We start from the raw sequence: 27968 nt of genomic DNA on the forward strand, positions 1-27968 counted from the left end.
CAATGCGGCTCATTCTGCGACACGTCCTTTATTGAGCAGGCCACTGGCATGTTGAAGATGTATTTCAGATGTCTGGACCAGTCAGGTGGCACTCTTCAGTACTCTCCCCAGACGGTGTCCCACATCATTCTGGTTTGCTGTGCTCTACACAACCTTGCGCTCCAAAGTGGGTATGAGTTGTCACGTCCCCTCCAATGAAGAGGATGTCGAGAGGGATGAGCTTGAGGATGTTGAGGCCCCAGTGAAAGAGGACATAGCATGGGCCAGATGCAGCAGACAGACCTATGAGATCCTTACAGCTACAAGGTTCCAGGGCGATGAAGACGAATAGCTCATACGAGCCTCTTTCACCTGTGCCCTCCATGCAGGCTGGACATTAACACCTTCTTTGCCATCTTTAGCATCTCAATGAAGGTCATCAATCTCAGAATGAATAGCCACAATTTTGCATGATGATGGCTTCATCCTTGGGAGGCTAGGCAGCCTCTGGAGCATGTGGCCGTTCTGTTACAGGATCATGACTTCACCAGGGTACACTGCAAAGAAATTGGACATGGTATGGTCTTTTCAAGCATTGCACCAACATTTTACTTCCTATAGCAGCCTTCAAGAGGCAGGAACAGCGCTGCCAACCTCAGTGCCCTCATGGCATTATGCCTGGAACATTGCAAAGGCCTCAAGGAGGAGAATCATCAATGACTGGTTCTCACATGAACATCTGAGGTCTGATCTGAATCAGGACTGCGGCATCTCTCCACAGGCCATTCTTCATGCAAGAATAATGTTATATAGCCTCATCCTCATACTGAATCCCCAGCATGAAATTGGTTTTTAGGAAGCAGTGATCTATCATTCTCAGCCTTGGATGTGAGCCTGCAAGTTAGGTTGCCTTTGTGTGCACAGAGAATGCTTCAGCAGCACCATGCACCTAATCATTGACAAGCACTCATGACCTAGCCTTCGTATAGTTCACATCCAGCATTGCCTTGGCATCTGTGGCCCAGAAAATGTCGAAACTACATTTAAGCATTACTTAGTAACTTCGTTGATAATAAAGAGCAGATATCAGTTGTAGTGGAGCTTCGCTCTGATCCCTTTTGAATCCTCCACATTTTCATTCCAGCAGTTTCAGATAGACACAAGGGAACCTGGCACACTGATTGATCTGTCAAGATTGATTGCCCATTGGAGAGCTGGCTCAGGAATTATGTCAAGCCATGCTAACCAGACCTCCTCCATTCTAATCAGACCTCCTCCTTCTCATTTAGTAGTCTGGTATCTGGAGCCTAGACACACACCTCTGATCTCGCATAGTTGTGGCTGTCTAGAAGACATTTCAGGAGTTACCAAGTGCTAGCTAGGTCCATGGCTCTGCATCGTTCAGGTGGAGAAAGGGGACTCCTACAGGGATGATGTCTTGTTGTACACACCATCACGATGTCACGCTACAGGCTGCCATGAGTGCTTAAGATCCCCGACTATTACTTGAAATGTAATCCACACCCAAGCCTGATAGATGTACATGAAGGCTTTTGAAAGATGCACCGAGTTAGATTGACTCCAAAATGGGTCACCATTAAAACCTATAAGATCCACATAGACCAGTCTTCAGTGCAGCAGCATCAGGAGAATAAACCAAATTGCAAAATCTATACTCATGAGGCCACATGATATGATTCTCTAATGCAAGTCTAAGATATGCATTGCCCAACCACCATGTTGATGGAACAAGAGGCTTTGCTCCTGTCCCTCCCATGGACAGAAAGGCGACTCACTGTACTGAGATTGTTTAACCATAGACCTGAGGCACAAGATGGAGAGGAGTTGTATGACCTTGGAGCTTTCGCTTGATGAGAATTTCAGATCAGCAAAGTACATTTACAGATGTGCAAAGTATATATGGTGAGTGAACACCTTTGCACTCTCAATATTTCTTAATTTTTCTTACCCTACAGCTATGTATAGGTGCTTCCCCGACATCCACAGCAGAGGTGGAGGCAGCCTGCTGACTGCTATGCCCTGTTGACCGTGCTCCAGCCTGCTTTGGGTCTCCTGCTGTGGGGCAGGTGTGCCCTCCTCAGTCTAAGCAGCTGCAGTTGCTGGGTCACAGATAGAGGGGGCTTGGAGCGGCTGGAAAGCGCAGGAGAGTCCTGGGTGGATTGCCCCAGGGCATCCGGCTGACAGTGCTCCCCCCGGAAGGTGTGCAAGGGCCCCTCCCTGAGGGGCTCTTGGAGGGAGATTGAGGTGCACCACCCCCCTCTCACATAGCTACTGATGCATCCTACTCATGAAGTGCAGGTCCGAGCACATATCTGGCACAGACTGCTGGACCAAGGTCTCCAAGGCAGTCGCCACTCTTCCAATGGTGATGCTGGCATGTTAGCGCCACAACATCAGACAGAATTTTATTTTATTCATTCATGAGATATGGGCGCTGCTGACCTTGCTCGTCCTGCTTTCTACCATTAATGTCACCATTAGCACATTCCTTAGATAACATCACCACCTTCAACACCTCTTTATCCTTTTGTCTATGACATCTTTTGGCAATCTCCACCTATCACTGGCCCTCTATCCAGCTTTACCTGTCTCACCCCCTCTTAAACCAGCTTATATTTCACCTCTTTTCTATTTTTCCTTAGTTCTGTTGAAGAGTCATACGGACTCAAAACGTTAACTGTGTTCCTCTCCGCAGAAGCTGTCAGACTTGCTGCGTTTTTCCGGGTATTTTTATTTTTCCTCTGGATTACTAGTCTGGCAACATTACCACAATGCCACAACCTCCCAAATTCCAGATTTACTTAATTGTTGAATTTAAATTCCCAAGCTGCTGAGTGGAATTTGCATAGTTAAACTATCTAACCCTTCCTCTGAAACAATAGGTTCGTCAACCTGTCTATAAAACAGTTTGATAGTGGTCATTTAATCTTCTTTTCATGATTTCCACACAGGTGATTGTTTTGCTGACTGTTTTCCCATGGTAGTAAATTGGAACTCTCTGGCTGATTCCATGTTTCCAATGGTGAATCCCATAAGATTTCTTATTTTGCTACCATCCTTCACCTTCGCTGGCAGAATTTTACACTCCCTTGGCGGCAGTTGGCAGGCAGGCGGGATGTCAAGTTGGATGCAATGCCATAGGTGCTGTTCCCAGTGCCTACCTGCCCACCCCTGACCCCACCATAATATTTGCTGCGGTGGGCGGAGGCTGGCGCCAGGTTTGAAGCCTGCTAGTTCTCACTCCTCAGGTTACCGGAGGAAAAAGGGCTACTTCCAATTCTGATCCCCCTGGGACCACTGGGGATGGCCCCACAAGGTCTTCTCCACCCAGGGTTTCCTCTCGCCCTGGCTTATGTACCCCACCCTGCCTCGCTGGGGCCTCTTTGCCTGGCTTCATTGAAAATCCTCTAAGTTACCTTCCTCTCTGGTTTCAGCAAAGACTGCCAATATGGAACCCCCAAGCATTAAATGGCTGGGAGTCAACCCACCAGAGCAGGTTGGATTTGCTGATTAATTTTTTGTGAGGGAGTGGGAGTGACGGGAACCCCAGCGTTATGTCCTATCCTGCCTCATGTCTCTGGATTGTCAGCTTAAGTCTTTAATTACTAGGTCTAGTAACAAATCCACCGTGCTGCAGTGCCTGTGATCAAACACAACTGACATTTAAATTGAGTTTTTCTGCATTTGTGATTTTGCTGGCTCTCATTCATGTGGCTAGAAATAGCCCAGAAGGAAAAAATAGTAAAACTGGGAAATAAGAATACTGATCCAATCTGGTCTTGTTTAACTTAAAATGGAATACCAGTAAAAACTGGGAAATAAGAGTACTGGCCCCAAACTATTTTTTCCTTCCGGGAATATAATATGGTAAAAGAAAAATAAATACTTTTTAAAAGTGGTCAGCCTCATGCCACCTCAAAGAATAAAGTTCTTACTACTAATTCTCACTGTCATGCTGCAACCAAGAAGTCGAGATCGAAATCTTCCCATTAAACTGACTATTAAGTTCGGGTGAGAGAAATTGTGAGAACAAAGCCAATGGCCAGTGTTTTGAAACATTATAATGTCCATATTGAAAGATTGCTTCTTGTTACATGAAAACTGCAGCTTTACTGAGTGATAACTCAAAAGGCTGGATTTTACATGGCACCGTGGTCTCCCCCATCAAGCCCCCTCCTGGCTAAAAAGTCAGTAGGAAGGGGAGGAGCCCGCCACAACACTGCCGGCTGCCCTCCAGCAATTTAACACTGGGAACAGCATTAATTGCTTTACAATGAAACTCGTGTCATGACAATAGTTGATTGTGGTAGTGGACTCCTGTATTAGATAATATATGGTACTCTGTACTAGATAGGCAGTCACCTGACCTGGGGACTGAAGGTCAGATAGCACATGTTGGAACCTGTCTTGATAGAATTCAGTTACTGCAGATATGTGTTTATGTTAGGAAAATGTGTTATTAATAAAGTTAACTCAGCTACAATGTCAATGGCTGTGTGCATCATTGAAACAAATATCAAGGCATGCTGTCAGAATGCAACAATTGATGTTCTGAAACCACTGACAGAGCAATCTCACTAAAAACTGGAGGAGGTTCCGGCAGCGATTCGAGCTGTACCTCACAGCGACGGGCAGTAATAAAAATGACCCACAGGTACAGTCTTCCATCTTTCTCCACACAGCAGGGGAACCAGCCCTCGAAGTGTATAACACATTCACATTTGAAAGCGATGAAAAACAAAATGTCTTGAAAGAAATAATGGAAAAATTCGAAGCTTACTGCATCCCTAAGAAAGATATCACGTATGAAAGATACTGATTTTTTATGTGCACGCAAGGCAACGACAATATTAGTCAGTACGTATTAATTCAGCTCGAGGTGTTCCACAGAACAGTGAAGCAGCTGTTTGAAGGGTTAAAGAGCGTGGGAACCTGTTTCGATGATGTGCTGGTCTGGGGAGCCTTGTGAGAGGAACACAATCACAGACTGAGCCAGGTGCTGGCCAGAGCTAGAGAAAGGAACCTCAAGTTGAAGAAGGAAAAGTGCAAAATAGGTCTTCATGAAATCAAGCATTTGGGGCATATGGTAACAAGTGAGGCACTGAAGCTGGATCCGAGTAAAATCGAAGCGGTCGTGAACATGCCACCCTCAGAATGTAAGAAAAACTTGGGAGAGGTTTTTGGGAATGGTGGCCTGTCTTGGAAAATTCATTCCAAACATGTCAGACCTGACAGCATTTCTCAGAGAACTTCTACAAAATGATGTGGAATGGCACTGGGAACAAAGTCACCAGGAAGCTTCGACCAGTCTGAAGAGACCACTGACTCAGGCACCAGTGTTAAAGTATTACGATGTCAGTCAGCCTGTCAAGATCTCAGTGGATGCTTCAAAGACTGGCCTGGGAGCTGTTCTCTTGCAAAATGAGGCACCAGTGGCTTACGCTTCAAAGGCAATGACTGAAACACAGCAGCAGTATGTCCACATAGAGAAAGAAATGCTAGCAATTGTGTTTGGCCTAGAACGCTTCCATCAGTTTGTCTATGGCAAAGACATGGAGGTACAGTCTGATCATAAGCCTTTGGAAGCAACACTTAAAAAGCCTCTGAACTGTACACCACCAAGAATTCAAAGATTACTAATGCACCTGAAGAATTACCAGGTAAGAGTTAAATACAAACCGGGCAAGGAAATGTACATCACAGACACTCTGTCACATGCATACCTACCCAACATGGAGGAAGGGGATAAAAAAACAGAAGCACAGGTTCACATGCTGACAAAGAACTTATCTGTGGCTGTAACCAAACTGAATGGGATCAGTGACCAAGAACAACGCCACCCTGAGAAAACTGCAGCAGATTGTGCAAACTGGCTGGCCCAAACATCGGAGCGGAGCCCCTTCTGCGGTACATGAGTACTGGAACTTGCGTGAGGAACTTCACATAGCAGAAGGAATCCCTTTCAAGGGAGAAAAGATCATAATTCCTGCAACACTGAGGAAAGAAACGCTGCAGCGCATACATGAAAGTCATCTCGGCATAGAAACATGCAGGAGAAGAGCACGAGATGTAATGTATTGGCCTGGAATAGGAGCACAAATTGGTGAAATGGTGAATATGTGTACAGTGTGCCAAAAGTACAGTAAGTCGCAACAAAAAGAGCCACTTCAACCACAGTGTTCCAGAGAGGCCTTGGCAGAAAATTGGAGTAGACTCATTCACATTTGACAACAGTGAGTACCTACTCGCAGTAGATAATGACTCAAAGTTTTGTTTTGCTGAGAAATGATAGTAAGAGCATCACTGTAATAAATCATTTAAAATCAATTCTGCTAGCCATGAAGTGCTCATCTCAGATGATGGTCCACAATTCTCAGGCATTGAGTTTCACAAATTTGCACAGGACTGGGAGTTTTGCCACACCACGTCAAGTCCCAAATATCCACAATCCAATGGAATGGTGGAACACCTGTTGAAGAAGGCAAAGGTGAATAGATGAGACCCCTACCTGGCTCTGCTGGATTTCAGGAATACTCCATTTGAGAACACTAGATCATCTCCAGCACAGCTGATGGGGCGAAGACTAAGAACTAAGCCCCAACTGTTATTTCCGCAGCCAGTGAACTACAACGTGCAGGACCTGCTCAAACTGAGATAGCATAACCAGAAACAGTACTTTGATTGAGGTGCCCGACCTCTGCCTGACCTGAACATGGGAGAGACAGTGAGGATTCAGCATGAAGGGATCTGGAATCCTGCTATTGTACAGGAATTACAGGAGAAGCAAGGTCTCACATAGTGTAGACTCCAAACAGTGCAGAAGAAACCAGAAATTCTTATGGAAAACAAATGAAATGCAACCCTCCTCTGAACCAAAAAGTGTAGCTGAGGATCAAAAACTAGAATGCACCAGTGAAGCAGCAGATAATCAGACAAAGCCCGAGTCCTGAAAACTATCCAAGGGATGATAGTGACACAGGGCTGGAGAAAGCTTCTTGTCCTTCAAAATCACACCTGTCACCATTCAGAATGTCCAGTGGAAGAATTGTGAAAAAAACAATAGAGATACAGAGATGAGTAAAAGAAGAAACAGACTGATAAAGACAGAGTGAGAAAGAATATATAAGACACTTTGGGCAGAATTTTCCCGTTGGCGAGCAGGGGGCAGGGCCCGCTCGCCAATGCGAAAATGACGCGGGATGACATCGGGGGGAAACCCCGACATCATCCCGCCCCATTTAAACATTCAGGAAGGTGGGCGGAAAGCGCAATTAGCTGTCCACCCGCCGACCTGTCAATGGCCAATTGAGGCCATTGGCAGGATCATTAAGCCAATTAAAGGCCCTGCCCGTCCAACCTTAAGGCTGGCGGGCAGGGCAGGAACCCCAGCGGGCTTCTGAAAAAACATGAAAACTCATCCACCAGCAGGATGAGGTTTCATGTCTGTTTTACAAAACTTTAATAAAGTTTATGTGATATTTATTAACATGTCCCATCTCATGTGACATTGTCACATGAGGGGGTCATGTTAATAATTTTTTTATTTTTCAACTTTCAAAAACTGTCAGTGATCTCCCTGAGGCAGCACCTAGTCTCAGGGAGCAGTGCGCTCTTTCGTGCAGATGTGCGAAAGAGTGTACTCTGCCAGTTGGGGAATCCCTCCCTCCCGCACAGGAAGCGCATAGCGGGGCCTGTTTCGGCAGTGGCGATCGGCTGCCTGCCCACCGCCGAGCTGGTGGGGCCCGCCCGCCCATCAAGGGCAAAATTCTGTCCTTTGTGTACTTGAGTTGTATAAAACCTTTTTTTAAAAAAAGGGAAATGCCATGATTAAAGTTGATTGTGGTAGTGGACTCCAGTATTAGATACTATATGGTACTCTGTACTATATACGGGGTCACCTGACCTGGGGACTGAAGGGCAGATAGCACATGTTGGAATCTGTCTTGATAGAATTCAGTTACTGCAGATATGTGTTTATGTTAGGAAAATGTGTTATTAATAAAGTTAGCTGCAATATCGATGGCCTGAATGCATCATTGAAACAAAAACAAGACAACTCTCTGCCCTTATCTCGGGAGAAAGTCCTGCCTTAGAGAGCTGTCAGCCAATCAGATGGCTGGCAATGCTGCAGTCCCAGCAGTGCCACTTTTGTGCAGTGACCACTTCAGGCAGCCTCTGAAGAAGAGCAGCCGATGCAGCCTGGGCTGCCAGAAGTCCGGGGCATTGCAGAGGTCAGGCTGGCAGGCCCCAGAGAGGAGGGTAGGGGGCCAGATTTGAGAGGCTGGTGGGTGAGGGGGAGGGGCAGGAGTGGGGTGTGGGGAAGAGGATTAAAGGGTGGTACAACCGAGGGGAACGCCTCCAAATGCAGACCATTAAAGGAGGATCCCCCTCTTGCCCAACACCAGTGTGCACAGCTAAAGTTGCCAGGCTTCCCAACTGTCATGGGCCGCCCCTTGGTGCGTGTAAAATAGTGCCGGGGATGGATAAGGTCCTTAAATGACCATTAATTGGCAGCCACTCAACATTTCTGCTATCCCCCATAAAATTTCTGACAAGTTGGGGGTGAACGGGTATCACTGCATTTTACGAGTCCCCACTGCCTTCAAACCCATGGTAATGGAACTTAAAATCCAAAGTTTGATTACTAGAAAATAACATTGTCGGTATGAATTATACTTACTTTACTGAAACCCACATCTGAACTATTAACTTTTAGTGATATTAAGCGAATAATCATCCTCTATATTGCAAAGAGAACACTTATGGCTTGGACAATGTGGTTAGTGCTGAACAAACGATACTCACATTCATGACGCTTAAAGCTCCCCAAAAACTTTTTGTAGATTTGCATGGCAACTTACGGTCATTCGGAGTCTGATACAAGGCCTAACTTCTAGGGTGTTTAAAGGGTAACTAATGTATAAGTACAGCAACTTCATGTATTGCAATGCAGGCATTGCAATGAGGTACCTGTACTTGTCGAGGAGCAAGGCAAATCAGACAGCAACTTCCTGATTTCTGTATTTTACTGTATGTGTAGGGACATGAGAAGCTACTATCCATTTTGTATCACAATGGTCGTGAAACACTGACAGCCTCACAGTTATTCCTACCACAAGATATAGGCCAATATTTTTACCTAACACACTCCTTGCCAACCCAAAAGAGGAGTAAACTGAATGAAAAGATTGTAAGTTATACTATTCAAGGAAGAAATATATTGTTTATAGATTAAACAAATTAGATTATTGATATACTGCACATATAGATACACTTTTTTCTCTTCTACCCAGTAAATTCATGTTCTTCTTACCCATGATGTGTATTCTTTCATTTGGTGTTGGTTGCTATGAGAACCACTTGCATGGCCTCGCCAAAAGCAATCCTGACATAGCTGGTAATTGTGACACTGCTGGCAACGATATCGAAAACCCATCATGCTCTCACTGTGGCAATAGGAACACTCAACAGGGTGGAAGACTGTAGATAGAATACACAAAAGCATTTTTACTTTGTGTAGTTAATATCACTTTCAGCCATTTTTTACTTTGCTGGATATTTGAAGTATTACATGTAGTTTGATTAAACAGCATATTTATTTTCTAAAGCAGCAGTCTTCAAATTGTCCTGTGAGGGTGATTCCCTGAAAATCTTGACACTCACAAAACTCCTGATTGTACAGCTTACAAAGTGATGTTCTAGTAGACACAGGAATTGAGGGGGGGTGCGAAATGATGGTCTAGTGGTAACATCACTGACCTAGTAATCCATAAACCCAGGCTAATCCTCTGGAGATATGGGTTCAAATCTCCCTATGGCAGCTGGTGGAGTTTAAATTCAATTAATAAAGTCTGAAATTAAATGCAGGGCTTAGTAATGTTGACCATGAAAATATCATTGATTTTTGTTAAAACTGATCTGGTTCATTATGCCCTCAAGGGAAAGAAATCTGCCATCCTTACCTGGTCTGGCCTACATGTGACTCCAGACCCACAGTAATGTGGTTGACTCTGAAGTGGCCTAGCAAGTCAATCAGTTCAAGGGAAATTAGGGATGGGCTACAAATGCAGGCCGTGTCAGCGGTGCCCACATCCCATGAAAGAATAAATTTTAAAAAACACAAGTTAGTAAAGTTATCCAGGCAGCTGATCCTGCCACTTGCAGAAAGGTCTTTTTAACATATGCACCCAAAGCTGCAGGAATACTTGCATGCATGTGCTTTGTGGGATTTTCTTGTTGTCCAGAATTTTATAGAAAATGCCTTCTCTGTGCCATGCTGCAATATAGGAAAATGGACTCTCCATAGGCTCAAGATTACAATCCTGAAGTATCATGATGCGTGAGAACATGATTTTCAGAAATTAAGTTTTTGAAATTATTTCAGATAAATAATGCATAATAGACACTCCAACTAACAGCAAAATCCAGTTTTAGAGTTGACTCAAAGCAACAATTGAAAGCTCACTATCCAGTTCACACAGGAAAATTGACTGATTGAGGCACTAGAGAATCACCAGTATTTATGAAAGCTATAAACCCAGAGCAAGCCATCACCTTTGGAAGAAGAGGGATTTTTTTTAAAAAAAACATAGCCAGTAGGCAAGATGGAGTTATCCTAGATTGTTTATAACTTACCATTTTCAACATTTGCGAGACGATGCATGAGTGGCAGCCAGACAAGACATTGTGGTGGGGGATCAGACATCAAGGTGTCCAGAAAATTGTTTAGTGTCACTTTTTTCTGTAAAACACAAAATAAAAATTGGAATCTTCCAACTGAGAAAGATCCATAAATGTTCAACTGTCTTTGAGAACACAAATAGCATTGAAAACTTGTGCCATTCCAAATTTCTAGCAGCTCCTAAAATTTTGAAATAAAATTATATACTTCTTCCATCCAACATGCTTTACCTTAATATAAAGACAGAAGATGCTGGAAAAACTCAGCAGATCTGGCAGCATCGGTTCTGAAGAGTCATATTGGACTTGAAATGTTAATTTTGTTTCTCTCTCCACAGATGCTACCAGACCTGCTGAGCTTTCCCAGCAATTTGTTTTTATTTCAGATTTCCAGCATCCTCAGTATTTTATTTTTATTTATATGCTTTTCCTAGGTTCTTGGCAATGAAAACTTCCATATCACCTTGACATTTTCAAATATATGCAATTCAAATATTTAGTCCAAAGACAGTTAAGAAATGCAAATTTATAAACTGCTCCATACTATGAACATATTTCTACAAATTCTACTGAGTGTTGTAGTCACACTCTCAGAATTATACCTTTCATCCAATGTCCCAGACTCCTCCATCACCATTTTTGGGTACGTTCTGTCCCTCCGACAGGACAGGTCCGTTGGAGGTGGCACACAGTGTCATATAATCAGGAGGAACGCGGACCTTGGAATCCTCAACATTGATTCCACACCCCATGAGGTCTCATGGTATCAACTCAAGCATGGGCGAGGAAACCACTTGTTGATTAACACCTGCTGCACACCCTCAGCTGATGAATCAGTGCTCCTCCATGTTGGGCATTACTGCCACACTGGGCTTGCAGCAGGTGGTGAGAGAACCAACACAAATTAAAAACCTACTTGGTTTTGTCCTTACTTATCTACTGGTTGCAGATGTATCTCTCCATAATAGTGTTGGTAGAAGTGACAACTGCACTGTCCTTGTAGAGACAAATTTCCATCTTCACACTAAGGATACCGTCCATCATGTGTGTGGCATCACCACCATGCTAAATCGATAGATTCAAAATAGGACTAACAGCTCAAAACTGGGCATCTTTGAGGCACTGTGGGTCATTATCAGCAACAGAATTGTATTAAACCACAACCTCTAAGCTAAGGACCCACCATATCCTTCATTACTCGTTGCCATCAAGCGAGTCCATCAACCCTGGTTCAATGAAGGGTGTAAAAGAGCATGCCAGGAACAGCATCAGCACACCAAAAAATGAGGTATCAACCTGTTAAAGCTACAACACAGGACTACATACATGGAGAAGTAGCATATTATAGACAGAGCTAAGCGATTCCACAGCCAAAGGATCATATCAAAGCTCTGCAGTTCAGCCAGATCCAGTCATGAATGGTGGTGGTTATTTAAACAACGAGTGGGAGGACGAGACCCCCAAGAATGTCATCACCAACAATGCAGGTAAAGCCCAGCATGTGAGTGTAAAAGACAATGCTGGAACTTTCACAACTATCGTCAGTCAGATGTGCCAAGCAGATGTTCCATCTCAGCCTCCTATTGGGTTCCCCACTGTCTCAGATGCCAGTCTTCAGCCAATTTGATTCACAAGATAGCAAGCAGTGGTTATGTGCACTGGACAGAGCAAAGGCTTTGGCCCTGACATGATCCCGGCTATAGTGCTGATGACTTGTGCTCCAGAACAAGCCATGCCCCTAGCAAGCTATTCTTGTAGAGCTACAAAACTGAAATCTACCCAAAAATGTCAAAAATTATATGTATACGCTGTCCACAAAGTGCAGGACAAATTCAACCAGGCCAATTACCATCTCATGAGCCTACTCTAAAGCATTAGCAAAGTGACAGAAGGTGCCAGTGAGAGAGCTATCTACCAGTACTTAGTCATCAAAAACCGAATCCCTGCTGCTCATTTTGGATTCTGCTAGGACCACTTGGTTCCAAACCTCATTGTTGTCTTGGGTCAAACATGGACAAAAGAGCTGAACTCCAAAGGTGAAATGAGGTGAGAGTGACTGCCCTTGACCTTAAAGCAACCTTTGACCAAGTGTAGCATCAAGAAGCTGTAGTATTGTGGCACAGTCAATGGTAAATGCTAAACTGCTTAAATCCCAGAGGGAAACTTGAAACAACTGCCACAACTTGTTATGCAATTTGTATAAATTTCAAGATGCACGCCTTGAATTCAGTAGTAATGAGACCACCAAGTCTTATAGGTTTCTTACAAAACTAAATTAAACCTTTATTAATAGAAGAAATTATTTTAAGTACATACATAGATATACAAATTACTACTATGATAACTTCTAAAACCCCTAATTAATCCCAGTTACACTTTTGTTAAGGCAATAGTAAGACACATAGATTTTAAAAGACCCAGGCAAGGTAACACACAATACCCTGAACCAGTCGAATTCAAAGTGCGCTTTCTGAACTTCAGTTCTTGGTAGCCAGCAGCTTGAGGCATAGATGCTGAAAGCTTTTCACACTTAAAATGCCTCCCTTTACACACAGCCTTCACTTCTTTATACATGTTTTCCCCTTTGTTTCATCATCGTTTCATGAAATTCCCATCGTTTCATTATGTCTTTGGACTTTGCCTCTCTGATAATAAAAATCTCTCATAGTACTAATTTTACCTGTAATCTTTGGGAAAAATAAACACAGTTTCTGAACTTCATTTGGCTAGATGACACATTTCACTCCTCCTTTGAAAATAATCTAATCTGGTTTATTTAAAAATGCACAAGTTCCCTTTACACCTATGTCTACCTACTTAACATTTCAAACCTAGCTTATCTCCTAATACATCAAAGCCTTCAGACCAGGTGCCTTTAATTCAATTAAATCACACACACACACACATAGACACAGACCCTACTATTACTCTACTTAAAATAAATTCCAATAACATTATAACAATTATTATATCTTTCTGACACTAGTAAAACTGAATGGGAATCGGCGCGGGAAACTCTCCACTGGTTGGAGTCATACCTAACACAAAGGAAGATAGCTGTAGTTTTTGGAGGTAAATCACCCTAGCCTCTCAAATTAACTGCAGGACTTTCTCAATGCAGTGGCCTAGGTCCACTAATCTTCAGATACTCCATCAATGATTTGAGGAAGATGGTGGTGTAGTGGTAATGTCACTGGACTAGTATTCGCAGAGGCCCAGGTCAATAGACTGGGTGCATGGGTTCAAATCCCACTGTAACAGCTGGTGGAATTTGAAAAACTTGATTTTTTTTCCACAGGGATAGGTGTTGGGTCCCTTGTGTTTGTGCTATATATAAACGATTTAGACTTGAATGTAGGAGGGTTGATCAGTAAGTTCACGGATGACACAAAAATTGGTGGGGTGGTAAATAGTGAGGAGGATAGCCTTAGATTATAGGAGGATATAGATGGGCTGGTCAGTGGCAAATGGAATTTAATCCGGATAAGTGTGAGGTGATGCACTTGGGCAGGACAAACAAGGCACGGGAATACACGATGAATGGTCGGACCCTGGGAAGTACCCAGGATCAGAGGGACCTTGGTGTGAATGTCCACTGGTCCCTTAAGGTAACGGGAGAGGTAGATTAGGTGGTTAAGAAGGCATATGGGACACTTGCCTTTATTAGCTGAGGCAAAGAATATAAGAGCAGGGAGGTTATGCTCCCTGTATAAAAAACTGTATAAAACGCTGGTTCGGTACAGCTAGAGTATTGCGTGCAGTTCTGGAATCTGCAATACAGGAAGGATGTGATTGAACTAGAGAGAGGGCAGAGGAGATTTACCAGGATGTTGCCTGGGCTGGAGAGCTTTAGTTATGAGGAGAGATTGGATAGACTGGGGCTATTTTCCCTGGAGCAGAGGAGATTGAGGGGGGGGACATGATTGAGGTGTACAAAATTATGTGGGACATAGATAGGTAGACAGGAAGGAACTTCTCCCCTTCGTGGAGGAATCAATAACTAGGGGGCAGGAGGTTTAGAGGGGGTGTGAGGAAGAATTTTTTCACCCAGAGGGTGGTGGAAATCTGGAACTCACTGCCTGAAAGGGTGGAGAGGCAGAAACCCTCATAACATTTAAGAAGTATGTGCACTTGTGATGCTATGGCATACAAGGCTACGTTTGGGCCTTGTGCTGGAAAATGAGTTTAGAATAGTTAGGTACTTGTTTGACCGGCACAGACTTGAGGGCCGAAGGGCCTTTTTCTGTGCTGTAGACCTCTATGACTCTATGACCTTTCCTTCATCATAAAGTCAAAAATGTAGCTGTTCATTAATGATTGCATAGTATTCAGTTCCATTCGCAATTCCTCTGCAAATGAAGCAGTCTGTGCCTGTGTACAGCAAGACCCAGACAATGGCTATCTCCAACAATAAAGAGTCTAACCACCTCCCTTGACATTGAATGGCATTACCATTGTCAAATCCTCCATCATCCTGATTGTGTTACCATCCCTGTGGAGACCATTTTAGAAGGCATTTTTTTTTGTTCATGGGATATGGGAGTCGCTGGCTGGGCCAGCATTTATTGCCCATTCCTCATTGCCCTTGTTCAGAGGGCATTTAAGAGTCAACCACGTTGCAGTGGGTCTGGAGTCACATGTAGGTCAGACCAGGTAAGGACAGCAGATTTTCTTCCCCAAAGGACATGAGTGAACCATATGGGTTTTTACAACAATCGACAATGGTTTTATGGTCATCATTAGACTTTTTATTCCAGGTTTTAGTCCCCAGAGCATTAACTTGGGTGTCTGAATACTAGTCCAGTGACAATAGCACTACGCCACCGTCCGTCCCAAGGTGAGCCTCCAGTGACTGACTGAAAGGATCAGACGATAAAATTTCAAGTTTTAAGACTTTTACAATAAAAAGCAACATTGTCTGAACACTATTCAATTGGCAACTTATCCTCCAAGCTACAAAGAAGATCTCCCAATTAACTTTTAAAACAGCTGAAAATCCCCCTCCATGGTTATATTTTATTCCGTCATAAGAATGTACTATCCACAAGATGCACTGCAGGAACTCACCAAATCTCCTAGACAGCAGCTTCCAAACCCACGGCTGCTATCATCTAGAAAGACAAGGGCAATAGATACATGGGAGGAGCACCACCTGCAAATTCCCCTCCAAGCCACTCACCATCCTAACTTGGAAATATATCGCCATTCCTTCACTGTCGCTGGGTCAAAATCCTGGAACTCCCTCCCTAACACCACTGTGGGTGTACCTACACCACATGAACTGCAGCGGTTCAAGAAAGTAGCTCACCACCAACTTCTCAAGGACAATTAGAAATGGGCAATAAATGTTGGCCTAGCCAGCAATGCCCACATCCTACGAATAAATTAAGAAAAAATTGTAGATGGCATACACTGCTGCTACTGTGCGTTGGTGGTGGAAGGAGTGAATGTTGAAGGTGGTGGATGGGGTGCCAATCAAGTGGGCTGCTTTGTCCTGGATGGTGTCATGCTTCTTGAGTGTTGCTGGAGCTGCACTCATCCAAGCAAATGGAGAGTATTTCATCACACTCCTGACTTGTACCTTGTAGATGATGGACAAGCTTTTGGGAGTCAGGAGGCGAGTTACTCTCCACAGAATTCCCAGCCTCTGACCTGATCTTGTAACCACAGTATTTATATGGCTGATCCAGTTCAGTTTCTGGTCAATGGTAACCTCCAGGGTTTTGGTCCTATTGAAAGTGCATCTGGGGAATTGATAATGGAAAGGAGGGAAATGGCGGACAAATTAAACAGGCATTTTGCTTCAGTCTTCACAATGGCACAAGTAACATTCTGGAAATAGCTATAAATCAGGAAATGAAAGGGAGGGAGGAACTCAGGAAAATTACAATCACCAGGAAAGTGGTATTAAGCAAATTATTGGGGTTGCGAGCTGACAAATCCCCAGATCTTAAACAAGTGGCTAGTGACATAGTTGATGCACTGTTTTTAATTTTCCAAAATTCCCTTGATTTGGGGAAGGTTCCATTAGATTGGAAAATAGCAAATGTAACTCCTTTATTCAAAAAGGGAAGGAGAGAGAAAGCAGGGAATTACAGGCCAGTTAGCTTAGCACCTGTCTTAGGGAAAATACTAAATGGGGAAATGGACAAGTCAGATCCCAGGGTGGAACCCAGCTTGATAGATCCTAACTTGTATTTTTTATTTAGCTACGTGGAGAGTGGCTACTGAACAGACTCACAGGACTCAGCTGATGAACTTTTAACAAAGTGCCAAGAAGATATAATAATTTCATAATGTTATTGGAATTTATTGTAAAATAGAGTAATAGTGGGATAAGTCTATATATGCGCGTGTGTGATTTTATTGAATTAGAGGCAGCTAGTCTGGGTGCTTTGATCTAAGAAGAGAGGTTAGGTTTGAAATGTTAATTCGATAAACATGGGTAAGTTTAGAAACATGGGTGTCAAGGGAACATTTGCATTTTGAAATAAACCAGACAAGATTGTTTTCAAAGGAGGGGTGAAATATGCCAGCTAGCCAGGTGAAGTTTGGAAACGGTGTTTATTTTTCCAAAAGATTACTTAGTGCTATGAGAGGGTTTTATTATCAGGGAGATAAAGTCCAAAGACATAGTGAAACAATGGGTACTTGCATTCAAAGAGCAAGATATGTATAAAGAAGCAGCAAGGGCTGTGTGTAAGGGAAGGCATTTTAAGATCTCACAAGTGTGTGAAAAGCCATCAGCACCTATGCCTCAAGCTGCTGTCATCAAAGGACTGAAGTTAAGAAAACTCACTTGGAAGTTGACTTGTTCAGGGTATCATAAGGATTTTTCCTATGGCGGGCGGGCTGGGCAGAAGCAGGCGCGGAGCCTTTGCGGGTGGGCCAATTAAGGCCCGCCCAGCGTAATATGCATCTGGTAGCGCTCAGCGCTACCTGTGCGGGCAGGGGGAAGAGGGAGAGGCAAGGCCAGCGCTCTTTCGTGCATGCACATGAAAAAGCGCAGCAATCTCTTTGAGGCACAGAGCTGCCTCAGGAAGATTGAATGGATATTAAAATAATTAAAGGATTGATTTAAAAATGTATTTAAACATGTCCCCTCATGTGACAGTGTCACATGAGTGAGGACATGTTTTTATATTGATGAAAATTAATTTATTGAATAAAAGCTTCAGGAAACGATGAGGTTTCCTGAAAAATGCAAAAGCCGCTTGGAATTTCCGCCTGCCCACCAACTTTATGGTTGGATGGGCAGCGTTCTCAAGTGGCTCAATTGATTTCTTAATGGCCTTAATAGGCCATTTACATTTCGGCGTGCGCACAGCTGACTCCAGTGGGCACCCGCTGAATGAAATATCGCGATGGCGCGGGATAACATTGGGACACACACCCAACATCATCGCATGTCATTTTACACATCAATGTGTTGGGCCCTGCCCCCGCACGCCATCCGGAAAATTCTGCCCCATGTTTCTTTGCCTGGGTCCTTTAAAATCTATATGCCTCACTGTTGCCTTACCGAAAGTGTAACTGGGAGTTAGATTGATTAGGGGATTTAGAAGTTATCATAGCAGTAATATGTTGATCTATGTATGTATTTAAAGTGATTTCTTCTACTAATAAATGTTTAATCTAGTTTTGTAAAAACCTATAAGACTTGGTGGTCTTATTATACTGAAGTCAGGGCACGCATCTCAAAATTGATACAAATTGCATAACAAGTTGTGGCAGTTGTTTCAAGTTTCCCTTTGGGATTTGAACAATTCAGCATTTACCATCGGCTGTGCCGTAACACAAAGGAATAAAACATTTATTCAACAAGAAAGGATGAACTATATTACAATACTCCTTCATCCACAACTGCATCTATACAGATATATACAGACTTGTAAGGATAACACAGGTTACAAAAGCTATCTTATACTCTCATGTTCACAGTAAGTACATAGTCCATGTAAACCAATAGGCGACCTGTGGTCAGACATACCACACTCTGAAACCAAGTGACTACTGTCACCCCAAACAGATAGGATGAATTTCTGATCAACTGCCCTCTAACGCTTGTCACACCGTGAGCCAATTGATCTCACTGAACTCCGTCTCTCACATGAGGGTTTCCAAACTCTCGAAGAACTTGCTTTGGAATCTTCTTTCAAATGATGCTTTCTCTCAGCCTTCCACAAGGGTCCACTTCCATGGATTTGAACTCTCCTTCCAATGTTCCTTTCCCCAGATTGCCACTTGCATCCAACTTCCTTCCATGCACTCTCTCAAATGCTCAGATGTGCCAACAGAACACCACTGCCCAGTGTAAAGAGTGACAGACCTTCAGCTGTCCCCTTGGGACTTCTGGCTTCTTGCAAGCTATTTCTGTTTTAAGTCTGCTTCCTGCAGCTTTTGTCTCTGTAAGCTTGAAGCTTGGAGCCCTCCTCTCTGCTCTTTACCGTCACAGGAGTCTGTGTGTGTGTGTGTGTGTGTGTGTGTGTGTAACTCTGTGTGAGTGTGTCTGTGTGTGTGCGCGTGCGTGTGTGTGCGTGTGGCCTCCCTCTCTAGACCCCTGTTGCTAGGGAACAGCAGTTTTTCCTACTTTGTTTTAACTTCCCTAAATCACTACCCCCCTTGATAACATATCTCTCCACTTCAAGGGAAAATTGTTTAGCTCAGCGGGTGGGCGCACACCCGACCTGCTTCAGCGTAAAATGACAGGCATTCACGTCGGGCGAGCATCCCGATGTCAATACTAAGTCACGTGATATTTCGTTCAGCGGGTGTGCTGGAGTTGGCAGTATGTCTGCCAACAATTAAGAGGCCTGTTAAGGCCATTAAAGGATCAATTAAATAGAACTTTTCACTGCCCATCCAATCTTATAGTTGGTGGGCAGGCGAACACGCCAAGCAGCCTTTGCACTTTTAGGAAACCTCATCCACGGGCAGATAGGTTAAGTGAGTGGGCAAAGATCTGGCAAATGGAGTATAATGTGGGCAAATGTGAAATTGTCCATTTTGGCAGGAAGAATAAAAAAGCTTATTATCTAAATGGTGAAAGACTCTGAGATTCAGAGGGATCTGGGGGTATCCTCGTGCAGGAATCACAAAAAGCTAGTATGCAGGTACAGCAGGTAATTAGGAAAGCTAATAGAATGTTATCATTTATTGTGACAGGAATTGATTAAAAACGTAGGGAGGTTATGTTTCAGTTGCACAGGGCACTGGTGAGACCACATCTGGAGTATTGTGTACTGGTCTCCTTATTTAAAGAAAGATGTAAATGCATTAGAAGCAGTTCAGAGAAGATTTACTAGAGTAATACCAGGAATGGGGAAACATAAGGGACTAAAATCTGACAAATCCCCAGAACCTGATGACCTACATCTTAGGGTTCTAAAAGAGATAGCTGCAGAGATACTGGATGCATTGTTTATGATTTTCCACAATTCCCTAGATTCTAGAATGATCCCAGCAAACTGATGTTAGCAAATGTAACACCAAGAAAGGAGGGAGATAGAAAACAGGGAACTAGAGGCCAGTTAGCCTGACACCAGTCATCGGGAAAGTGCCGGAATATATTATTAAGAAAGTCTTAGCAATGCATTTAGAGAATCATAGTATTATCAGACAAAGTCAACATGATTGTGTGAAAGGGAAATCATGTTTGATAAATTTATTCAAGTTTTTTTTGAGAATGTAAAGGCTCATGGAGTTGGGGATAATATATTAGCATAGATAGGAGATTGATTAACAGACAGGAGATGGAGCGTGTATAACGGGGCATTTTCAAGTTGGCTGACTGTAATTGGCACAGTGCTGCAAGGATCAGTTTTGGGGCATTAGCTATTTACAATCTATATTAATGACTTAGACAAAGAAACAGAGAGTAACGTATCTAGATTTGCTGACAATCAAAGCTAGGTGGGAGTGTAAGCAGTGAGGAGGACACAAAGAAGCTGCAAAGAGATATAGACATGTTAAGTGAGTGGGCAACAAGGTGGCAAATGGAATATAATGTGGGGAAATGTGAGGTTATTCACTATAGCAGAATATTTTTAAAAAGTAAATGTGATGTTCAGAGGGACTTGGGTGTACTCATTCAAGGAACACAAAAAATTTAGCATTCATGTATAGCAAGTAATTAGGAAGGCAAATAGCATGTTGGTATTTATTACAAGGGGATTGGAGTACAGGAATAAATAAATCTTGCTACAATTTTACAGGGCTTTTTGAGACTACACCTGGAGTAATGTGTGCAGTTTTGCTCTCCATATTTAAGGATGGATCTTCGCTTGGAGGCGGTACACAGAAGGCTCACTTGATTGGTCCCTGGGATAAGAGGGCTGTCCCATGATGAGAGGCCAAGTAAATTGGGAGATGGTAGCGTAGTGGTAATATTACTAGATTAATAATCCAGAGGCCCAGGCTCATGCTATGGGGACAATTAATAAATCTGGAATTAAAAACTAGGCTCAGTAATGTGACCATGAAACCATCATGGATTGTTGTAAAAGCCCTTCTGGTTCACTAATGTCCTTTAGGGAAGGAAATCTGCTGGCCGACATGTGACTCCATATCGGCTGTAATATGGTTGACTCTTAACTGCCCTTTGAAATGGCCTAGAAGTTATACAATTATAGGATGATTAGGGATAGGAAACAAATGCTGGCCTTGCCAGAGATGTCCACATCCCATGAAAGAATAAATTTCTAAAAAATCCTGTTTAGAAGAATTTGAGGTAATCAAATTGAAACATCCAAGATTTTCAAGAGGCTTGACTAGGTAGGAACTGGGAGGTCGTTTTCCCCTGGCTGAAGAATTTCAAACATGAGGGCACTGTCTCAGGATAAGGGACCAATCATTTTGGGCTAAGATGAGGAGAATTTTTCATTCAAAGTGTTCTGAATCTTGTAATTCTCTGCCCCAGAGAGTTGTGTATGCTCCATCGTTGAATGTATTCAAGGCTGAGATAGGCAGATTTTGGTCTCTCAGGGAATTGACAGATATGGAAACTGGGCAATCCACTGCCTCATTTGTTTCCATACTATCTGCCAACTCCAAGTCCTTTTTTAACAAAGGAAGCTATAAAGAAGATGTTAAATGAAATTTATCTGAAGAAAATGCCAAATTAGCCAAGCAATTCACTTCCCCATAACTTATGCTGTGATGGAACAAAAAAATAGAAAAAAAAAACTTACTTTGAGTTTAGTTCGGGAGTTTGGAGTTCATTCCCAGTGGGCCTCAGAATTTCCACGCGCGCACTGGCTGGGAAAGGGCAGCACATGCGCAGTTCGTCCATTTTTCACATCTTCAGGCTGGGTACATGTGCAGAAAAAAAATAAAACAGGGCGAACTGCAGGTCAGATGACCTGAAGAGGAGCACCATGAGAAGATGTCCCAGGAAATAGAACACCAGGAGGGGGACAGGGAGAAGGTCCCAAACAAAGAAGATGATCCCAAACAAGAGAATGAGACAGAGACAGATCCCAGAAGACAGTCCTAGGTAAAGGACAAGGACACAGATCAGAAATAGATCCTGATGAACAACGTTGAGAGAAAAGAGCAGAGCAACTGACTTAGAATTAAAGAGAGAGCTGCAGGGAGCAGACATGAAACAAATTGGGCTCAAGAAGCCCTGAAGATCCGAAAGGCCGGCAGCCAAAGGTTGGTGACTCTGTGCTGCAGGCAGTAAGGGCAAATGTATCCTTTGGAGCAGCGGTGTTCTGCTTGGCATGGTTGAGAGCTGAAACTGTGCTTGGAAGGTGAAGACTGAACGTTAGCGGTGCAGCTGTTCAAGTGGGAGTGATGTTTGGAAAGAAATTCCAAGGCGAATTCTTCAAGTATGGAGATTGGAAACCCTGGTGGAAAAGACAGAGTTTCAGTGAGACCGGTTGGCTCACAGTGTGACAAGTGTCTGGGTGGATTATTGAGAAATGCATAGAATTTGCTTTGGTCACATCTGTCATTTACTTTGGAGTGTGGTGTGACTGTCCACAGCTCGTCATTCGATTTACATGTACTGCATACTTACCCTGAATATTAGAATATAAAACAGATATGGTGAATTGTTTTATCTGTCCAAATTTTTGTGTGTTTGTGAAGAGATAGCTGGGGTGAAGGAAACCAAATATTTGAACCATTTTCTTGTGTTTGTATTGAGATCTTTCCAACCTTTTTGCCTGGTGTAATATAGTTAATATTGCTTGTCTAATAAATTTTTTATGTTACAAGTTAATCAGTAAACTCCTGTGAATTTTTTCAGTAACTTGCCTCCACGGTTTCTAAAAAAGAACTTAGGATCTATCAAGCCAGGTTTTACCCCGGGATCAGACTTGTCCAGTATTAACCATAGCTGGAATCGTAACAATGCTTAAGGATATACTAGTTGGGATTTGCTCTATTTCCCATTAAGGGCAAAAAGAGATTGAGCTGACCAACTAATCTGGTTTTTTGCCGCTATAACCCTATTCAGAAACATTTTGTTTGCAAGGTTCTTTTCTTTACTGGAAAATCTTCCATATAGTGTTGCTCATGTTGAGGTAGAGAACATGTTTTTTCCTCTCTCCACTCATTTTTCCTCTTTTTTGCCTTCTCCAGTCCTCTTCATCTCCCCTCATTTTCCTTTTCTCACTCCACTTTTCTCTTCTTACTTCATCTCTCTCCCCTCACTCATTTTATTCTTATGTTTCCCTTCAATTTCCTCCTCCCTTTCTCACCTCACATCTTCCTTTCTCATCTCTATTAGCTTTCCATCTCACATCTCCCTTTCCTCTTGCACTTCCTTACATCTCCTCCCGCCTTTTCTCTCGCCCTAGGCAGAGGATCCTGAGGATAATCGGAAAGAGATCAACAAGGAACCGGTATTAGAAAATGGAATAAATAAAACTCACGTGCACCCTCTACCCAGCACTGTTACACAAAGCTTGATGGATATTTCAGTCGAGATAGCTAGTAATAGCAGTACATTTATTCCTGATCAGCCATTACTGACAACACGTCTTGCCGGGAGGTAACATCCAAGGTATATTAAATGACTTCCTTAAAGCTGGAAACCACCCATGAAGCAGTGAAATCAGGCTTCCAGGAAGTGCGGTGAGCACCAGCCTTTCATGTAGGCAGGCCAGCAGCAGTGCAGTTTCACTGTTTAAAGGCTTTCCAGCCAATCAGTTTCATTGCTGAGATGGTAATTAACAAGCAGATGCTCACAAATCAAGATTCCTCCAAATTAATTAATTAAATAAGACAAGCCTTTTGGAGCATTTTTGATGGAGTTGCTCATAAGTGCTCCCTTGCTTATATCTGTTCATCTCTTTTACTTCTTTTTCCTCTATTTTCATCAACTTCCGCCTCTTTTTCTCTACTTCCTAGTTTCCACTCTTCATTTTTTCCTTTTATCTTTTCTTCAGTTGTTACTTTATTCTCTTCTGATTCTTTCTCTCTTTACTGTTTTTCATGTTGGAAGTTGGAGGTGATGGGGCAATGGATGAGAAGGCAAGAAAGTGACAACATCTGGGAGTAATTGTGTGGGGAGAGGTTCAGTCAGAGTTACATCACAGCAGGTGCTAGGTACCTACTGGTCTGCACGTTGCAGAAGGAGGAGGGAAAGATGCAGACTATGGGCATAGCTAGGGTAGAAAATCATAGAAGATCAAGGTGTACAGACATCCAGGCCAATAGGAAAGAGACAGAAAAGTGTTTGGACGGGCAAGAGGGTGCAATGATGAAGAATGGATCCATCCAGAGGTATAGACTATTGAGATGGGGTTGGAATTTTATTGAAACAGACCCATTTTCAGTGGGGTGCGGGGTGGTTTCCCTTTGACATTGAGGCTCCATGGTGTTGGGGAAGCTGATCCTCTGGCCGTGTATCCTGTGCTGGCATTTATCGCCTCCTTTGAGCTGGAGCTCTGTGTCCATCCCCTCTGACCTGTGGAGCAGCACATGGCTGCGGAGAAGGCAGCAGCTGCTGTCGTTATTGTTACTGCTCCTGTTGGAGTTGGTCTGGCTGCTCCATTTGTTTATCAGAGGTCCATACTATAGCTGTATAAGTTGCTGCCATGCTGCTGTGAAGGTAGCAGCAAAGTAATTCAGTTTAAGGTGAGTAATATCCAAGGTAAATTAAATGACTTCCATAAAGTTGGAAACCACCTGTGAAGCAGTGAAATCAGGCTCTCAGAAGGTGGAGTGAGCACAAGCCTTTCACATAGGCAGGCCAGCTACAATACATTTTCACTGTTTAAAGTTGTTTCAGCATGTCAGTTTCATTGATCAATGACTCCCTGGTGTGCTCTCGCCTTGTGCCTCAGTTGTGTTTCACACAGCCTGGGAAACCCATGCACTTAATTTTAAAACCAGAATTCATAATTGATTATTTAAATATTTAAATGCTGACTTGACAGCTCCAAGGCTGTTGCCCACTCACCTCCAAATGAGCCCCGGTAAAACCCAGAAGTGGGTGCGATCATGTTGGTTTACCAAATCATTGGCACTTTTTGGGGCTTTTACCCCCACAAGCCTCCCCACCCCAGCCCACACTTATCCTGCTGCCCATGGTGTTTAATTGGTTGCAGCCTGGGGTTAGGAATAGGGTCCCAGCCCATAAACTGTTGGACGGGAGGTACTGGCTAGGGCTCGGTGCCAGTGGGATGAAGAGGAAAATGGCAAGGGGATTGAAAAGGCACCTGGCATTTTGAACAGAAGAAGAGAGAGGGATTGCAATTTCAGAATGGAAAGTGGCAATAGGGAAAGGGAAAGGATAAGGGCTGGGAATAAACAACAGGTGTTTGGAGCTGGAGAAGAACCAGGAGCCCTCAATCCCACTTGAAGACTCAAATTTGGAAAAAACAAGGAATATATGTTGTTAGTTTGGCACTTTCCTTAGGCCTGACTGTTTCTGCTGATTCCTGTTTACTTAAAGTCCATTTTTATGTCTGGCATACGCCAGTGACACTGGCAGTAAATTTGGGTGCTGGTAAATATGGCCTCATACTTGGGCATCATTTCAAGGGTTGAAATGAGGTAACTGATACTCTTATCCAACTTTGAATTGTTTACTTTTTTGCGCTAAATATCCCTAACAAGCAATGACAGGCATACAAATAGGACTATTGTTGGATCACCCAACTGCACCAAAAATAAAAAAGTTATAATTTTTAAAATAGTGAAAGCTTTGGAAAAATTTTACCCAAGACAATATACACTCCCGGCTATATGCTACAGTACAGTATAGGATGTTCTTTTCGCATCTCTAGCAAGATGTTCCATTTTACGGGATACCTGTGCAATCAGGGCCATACAGATTCCAAATATTGACTGAAGTAGTAGATTAATATACATATATAAAATAGAAACCGTAAAGTTCTGGCAGATCCATCAGCATCTGCAAAGGACATAGCAATTAACATAATGAAAACACAAAATGCTGGAATTAGTGAGTAGGTCTGGCAACATTCGTGAAGAGGTAACATTTCAGGTCCGTGACCTTTCATCAGAAGCTATGAGAGGTCCCAAACGTAAACTTTGTTTCCCTCTCCGCAGATGCTGCCAGACTTGCTGAATATTTCCAGAATTTTGTGTTTATATTTCAGATTTCCAGCCGTATTTTGCTGTTGTATTTTAAGGCAATTAACATTTTGTCTGTAGACATTTCATTGGAACTGGAAATTTCATTTAATTTAGATTGGGAGTTTAGCTTTTCTCCAGACATATAGGGAACATTTTATATTTTATAATATTTTAACACGAGAATTTCTAAAAAATAATATTAAAAACCATACCTTTGAGGCTTACTGCTATTTGAGGAGCTATGATTTCCTTATCATTATCATTTAGGATGCAGAAAGCTGGTTTCAGAAGTGGAACAACACTGCAAAATGTCTCAATTTATTTTAATTCATGACAATTTGTTTTAAAAACTAATGGTTAGGGATGGTTTTAGCACCATTGAATAAAACTTTGACATAATGGGAAGTGATTTTTTGTGGGAGTTTTATCAGTCAGCTGGAACTACCTAAAGCAGGAAAAACTTGGAAACTCAGGAAAAATGGTGTAAAAATATGCCATTTCCCCAAATGTTTCCACAGCTTTTCTGTTGAAATTAAAGTGAACGAGAAAAAAGGTCCCTAGAAATTCACCCCCAATACATATATGTAATTTCCAGCAATCACAGTCTGCACCAGCCTAAAAGGTTTGGATAGTTGTTCACCTGTTGGGAAAAGCACGGCCGTGATGCTTGTTCTGTGTATCCAAAGGAAGGACCTTCAAACACAGCCGTTGGTAACTTCAGCACCTCCCGTAGGAACTGGTCAAACTTCACATATATCATTATTCCATTGGAGTCTGATATTTGAGAGAAAATATCTGAAGGACAATATATAGGGGAAGAAAAGTACACCATTACTAGCTTTGCAAATACAACATGAAAGGCTAGCTTTTGCTGAATTGGTTATGCCTTTCAACCACCTGTTTCAAAAGAAACACTGAACACAGATCAGGTACATTGTGCCCACCATGAACAGTCAGCACAGGGCCCTGCCACTTTTGCAGTTGAGCTTTATTTTACACTAGTTCAAATTCCTTTGGTAATGTCAGTGAAGCTGTCAGTCTTCTCCTTCATTACTCCACTGAAACTGACGTCAACTTTGGGACAAAAAAGATGCCGGAAAAGCTCAGCAGGTCTAACAGCATCTGTGAAGAGAAAAAAAAACTTTGGGAGTTCAAGCATGTGCAGAATAACATTGAAGCCCAGAAACTGCTGACAGTGAGTTTATGCTCCTCCAAAGAATGCACTGTATAGGTTCCAACAGGCTACTTATCTTGCTTGCAATCATGAATTTATGAACTTCCACTCTTAATGCTGCTAGTCTTACTGTCAAAACCCTGGAATATGTTACATTGTGTTGAATGAGGGTAACTGAGCTTTTATTGGTTAATGGTAATTCCTGTTTCTAAACATTAGAGAGTTAATTAAAATTTCCATATCCCATCATAGTCCTCCTATGGATGGATTTTAACTGTGGTGCTGTTCCTGACAGCGGAACAGGAAGATGGTGCCACTTATGCTCTCTTGCTCCTTTGCTGGTTCCCATGATTACAATTATGATTGAAAGTGCTGATAGTGTGCATGAGAGATGTGTGATCACGTGGCGAGGGAAGCTTTTCAGTGGTGAAACCCACGGTCAGCTGACAATGCAACAGGAACGTGCTATAAAAGAGCCTCCTGAAAACTAGGGAGGCTCTTTATCACAGCCACAACATACTTGCTAACTCCATTGTCATTAAAATAAGACTTACTGAGA

At 42.8% G+C, this 27968-nt stretch overlaps 1 protein-coding gene across 27 annotated transcripts in view; it reads right to left on the bottom strand.

Moving 5' to 3' along the window:
* Positions 1–27968, bottom strand: part of dtna (dystrobrevin, alpha) — a 444909-nt gene that overhangs the window by 146713 nt on the left and 270228 nt on the right. For all 27 annotated transcript variants that reach the window (XM_041189637.1, XM_041189635.1, XM_041189640.1 and 24 more), the window contains 3 exons: positions 26876–27030; positions 10636–10741; positions 9314–9480 (listed from right to left, as the gene is read on the bottom strand). In XM_041189637.1, coding sequence (XP_041045571.1) covers positions 9314–9480; positions 10636–10741; positions 26876–27030 — 428 coding nt within the window. The remainder of the gene's footprint in view (positions 1–9313; positions 9481–10635; positions 10742–26875; positions 27031–27968) is intronic.

Source organism: Carcharodon carcharias, chromosome 6 (assembly GCF_017639515.1).
Source record: "Carcharodon carcharias isolate sCarCar2 chromosome 6, sCarCar2.pri, whole genome shotgun sequence".
Lineage (NCBI taxonomy): Eukaryota > Metazoa > Chordata > Chondrichthyes > Lamniformes > Lamnidae > Carcharodon > Carcharodon carcharias.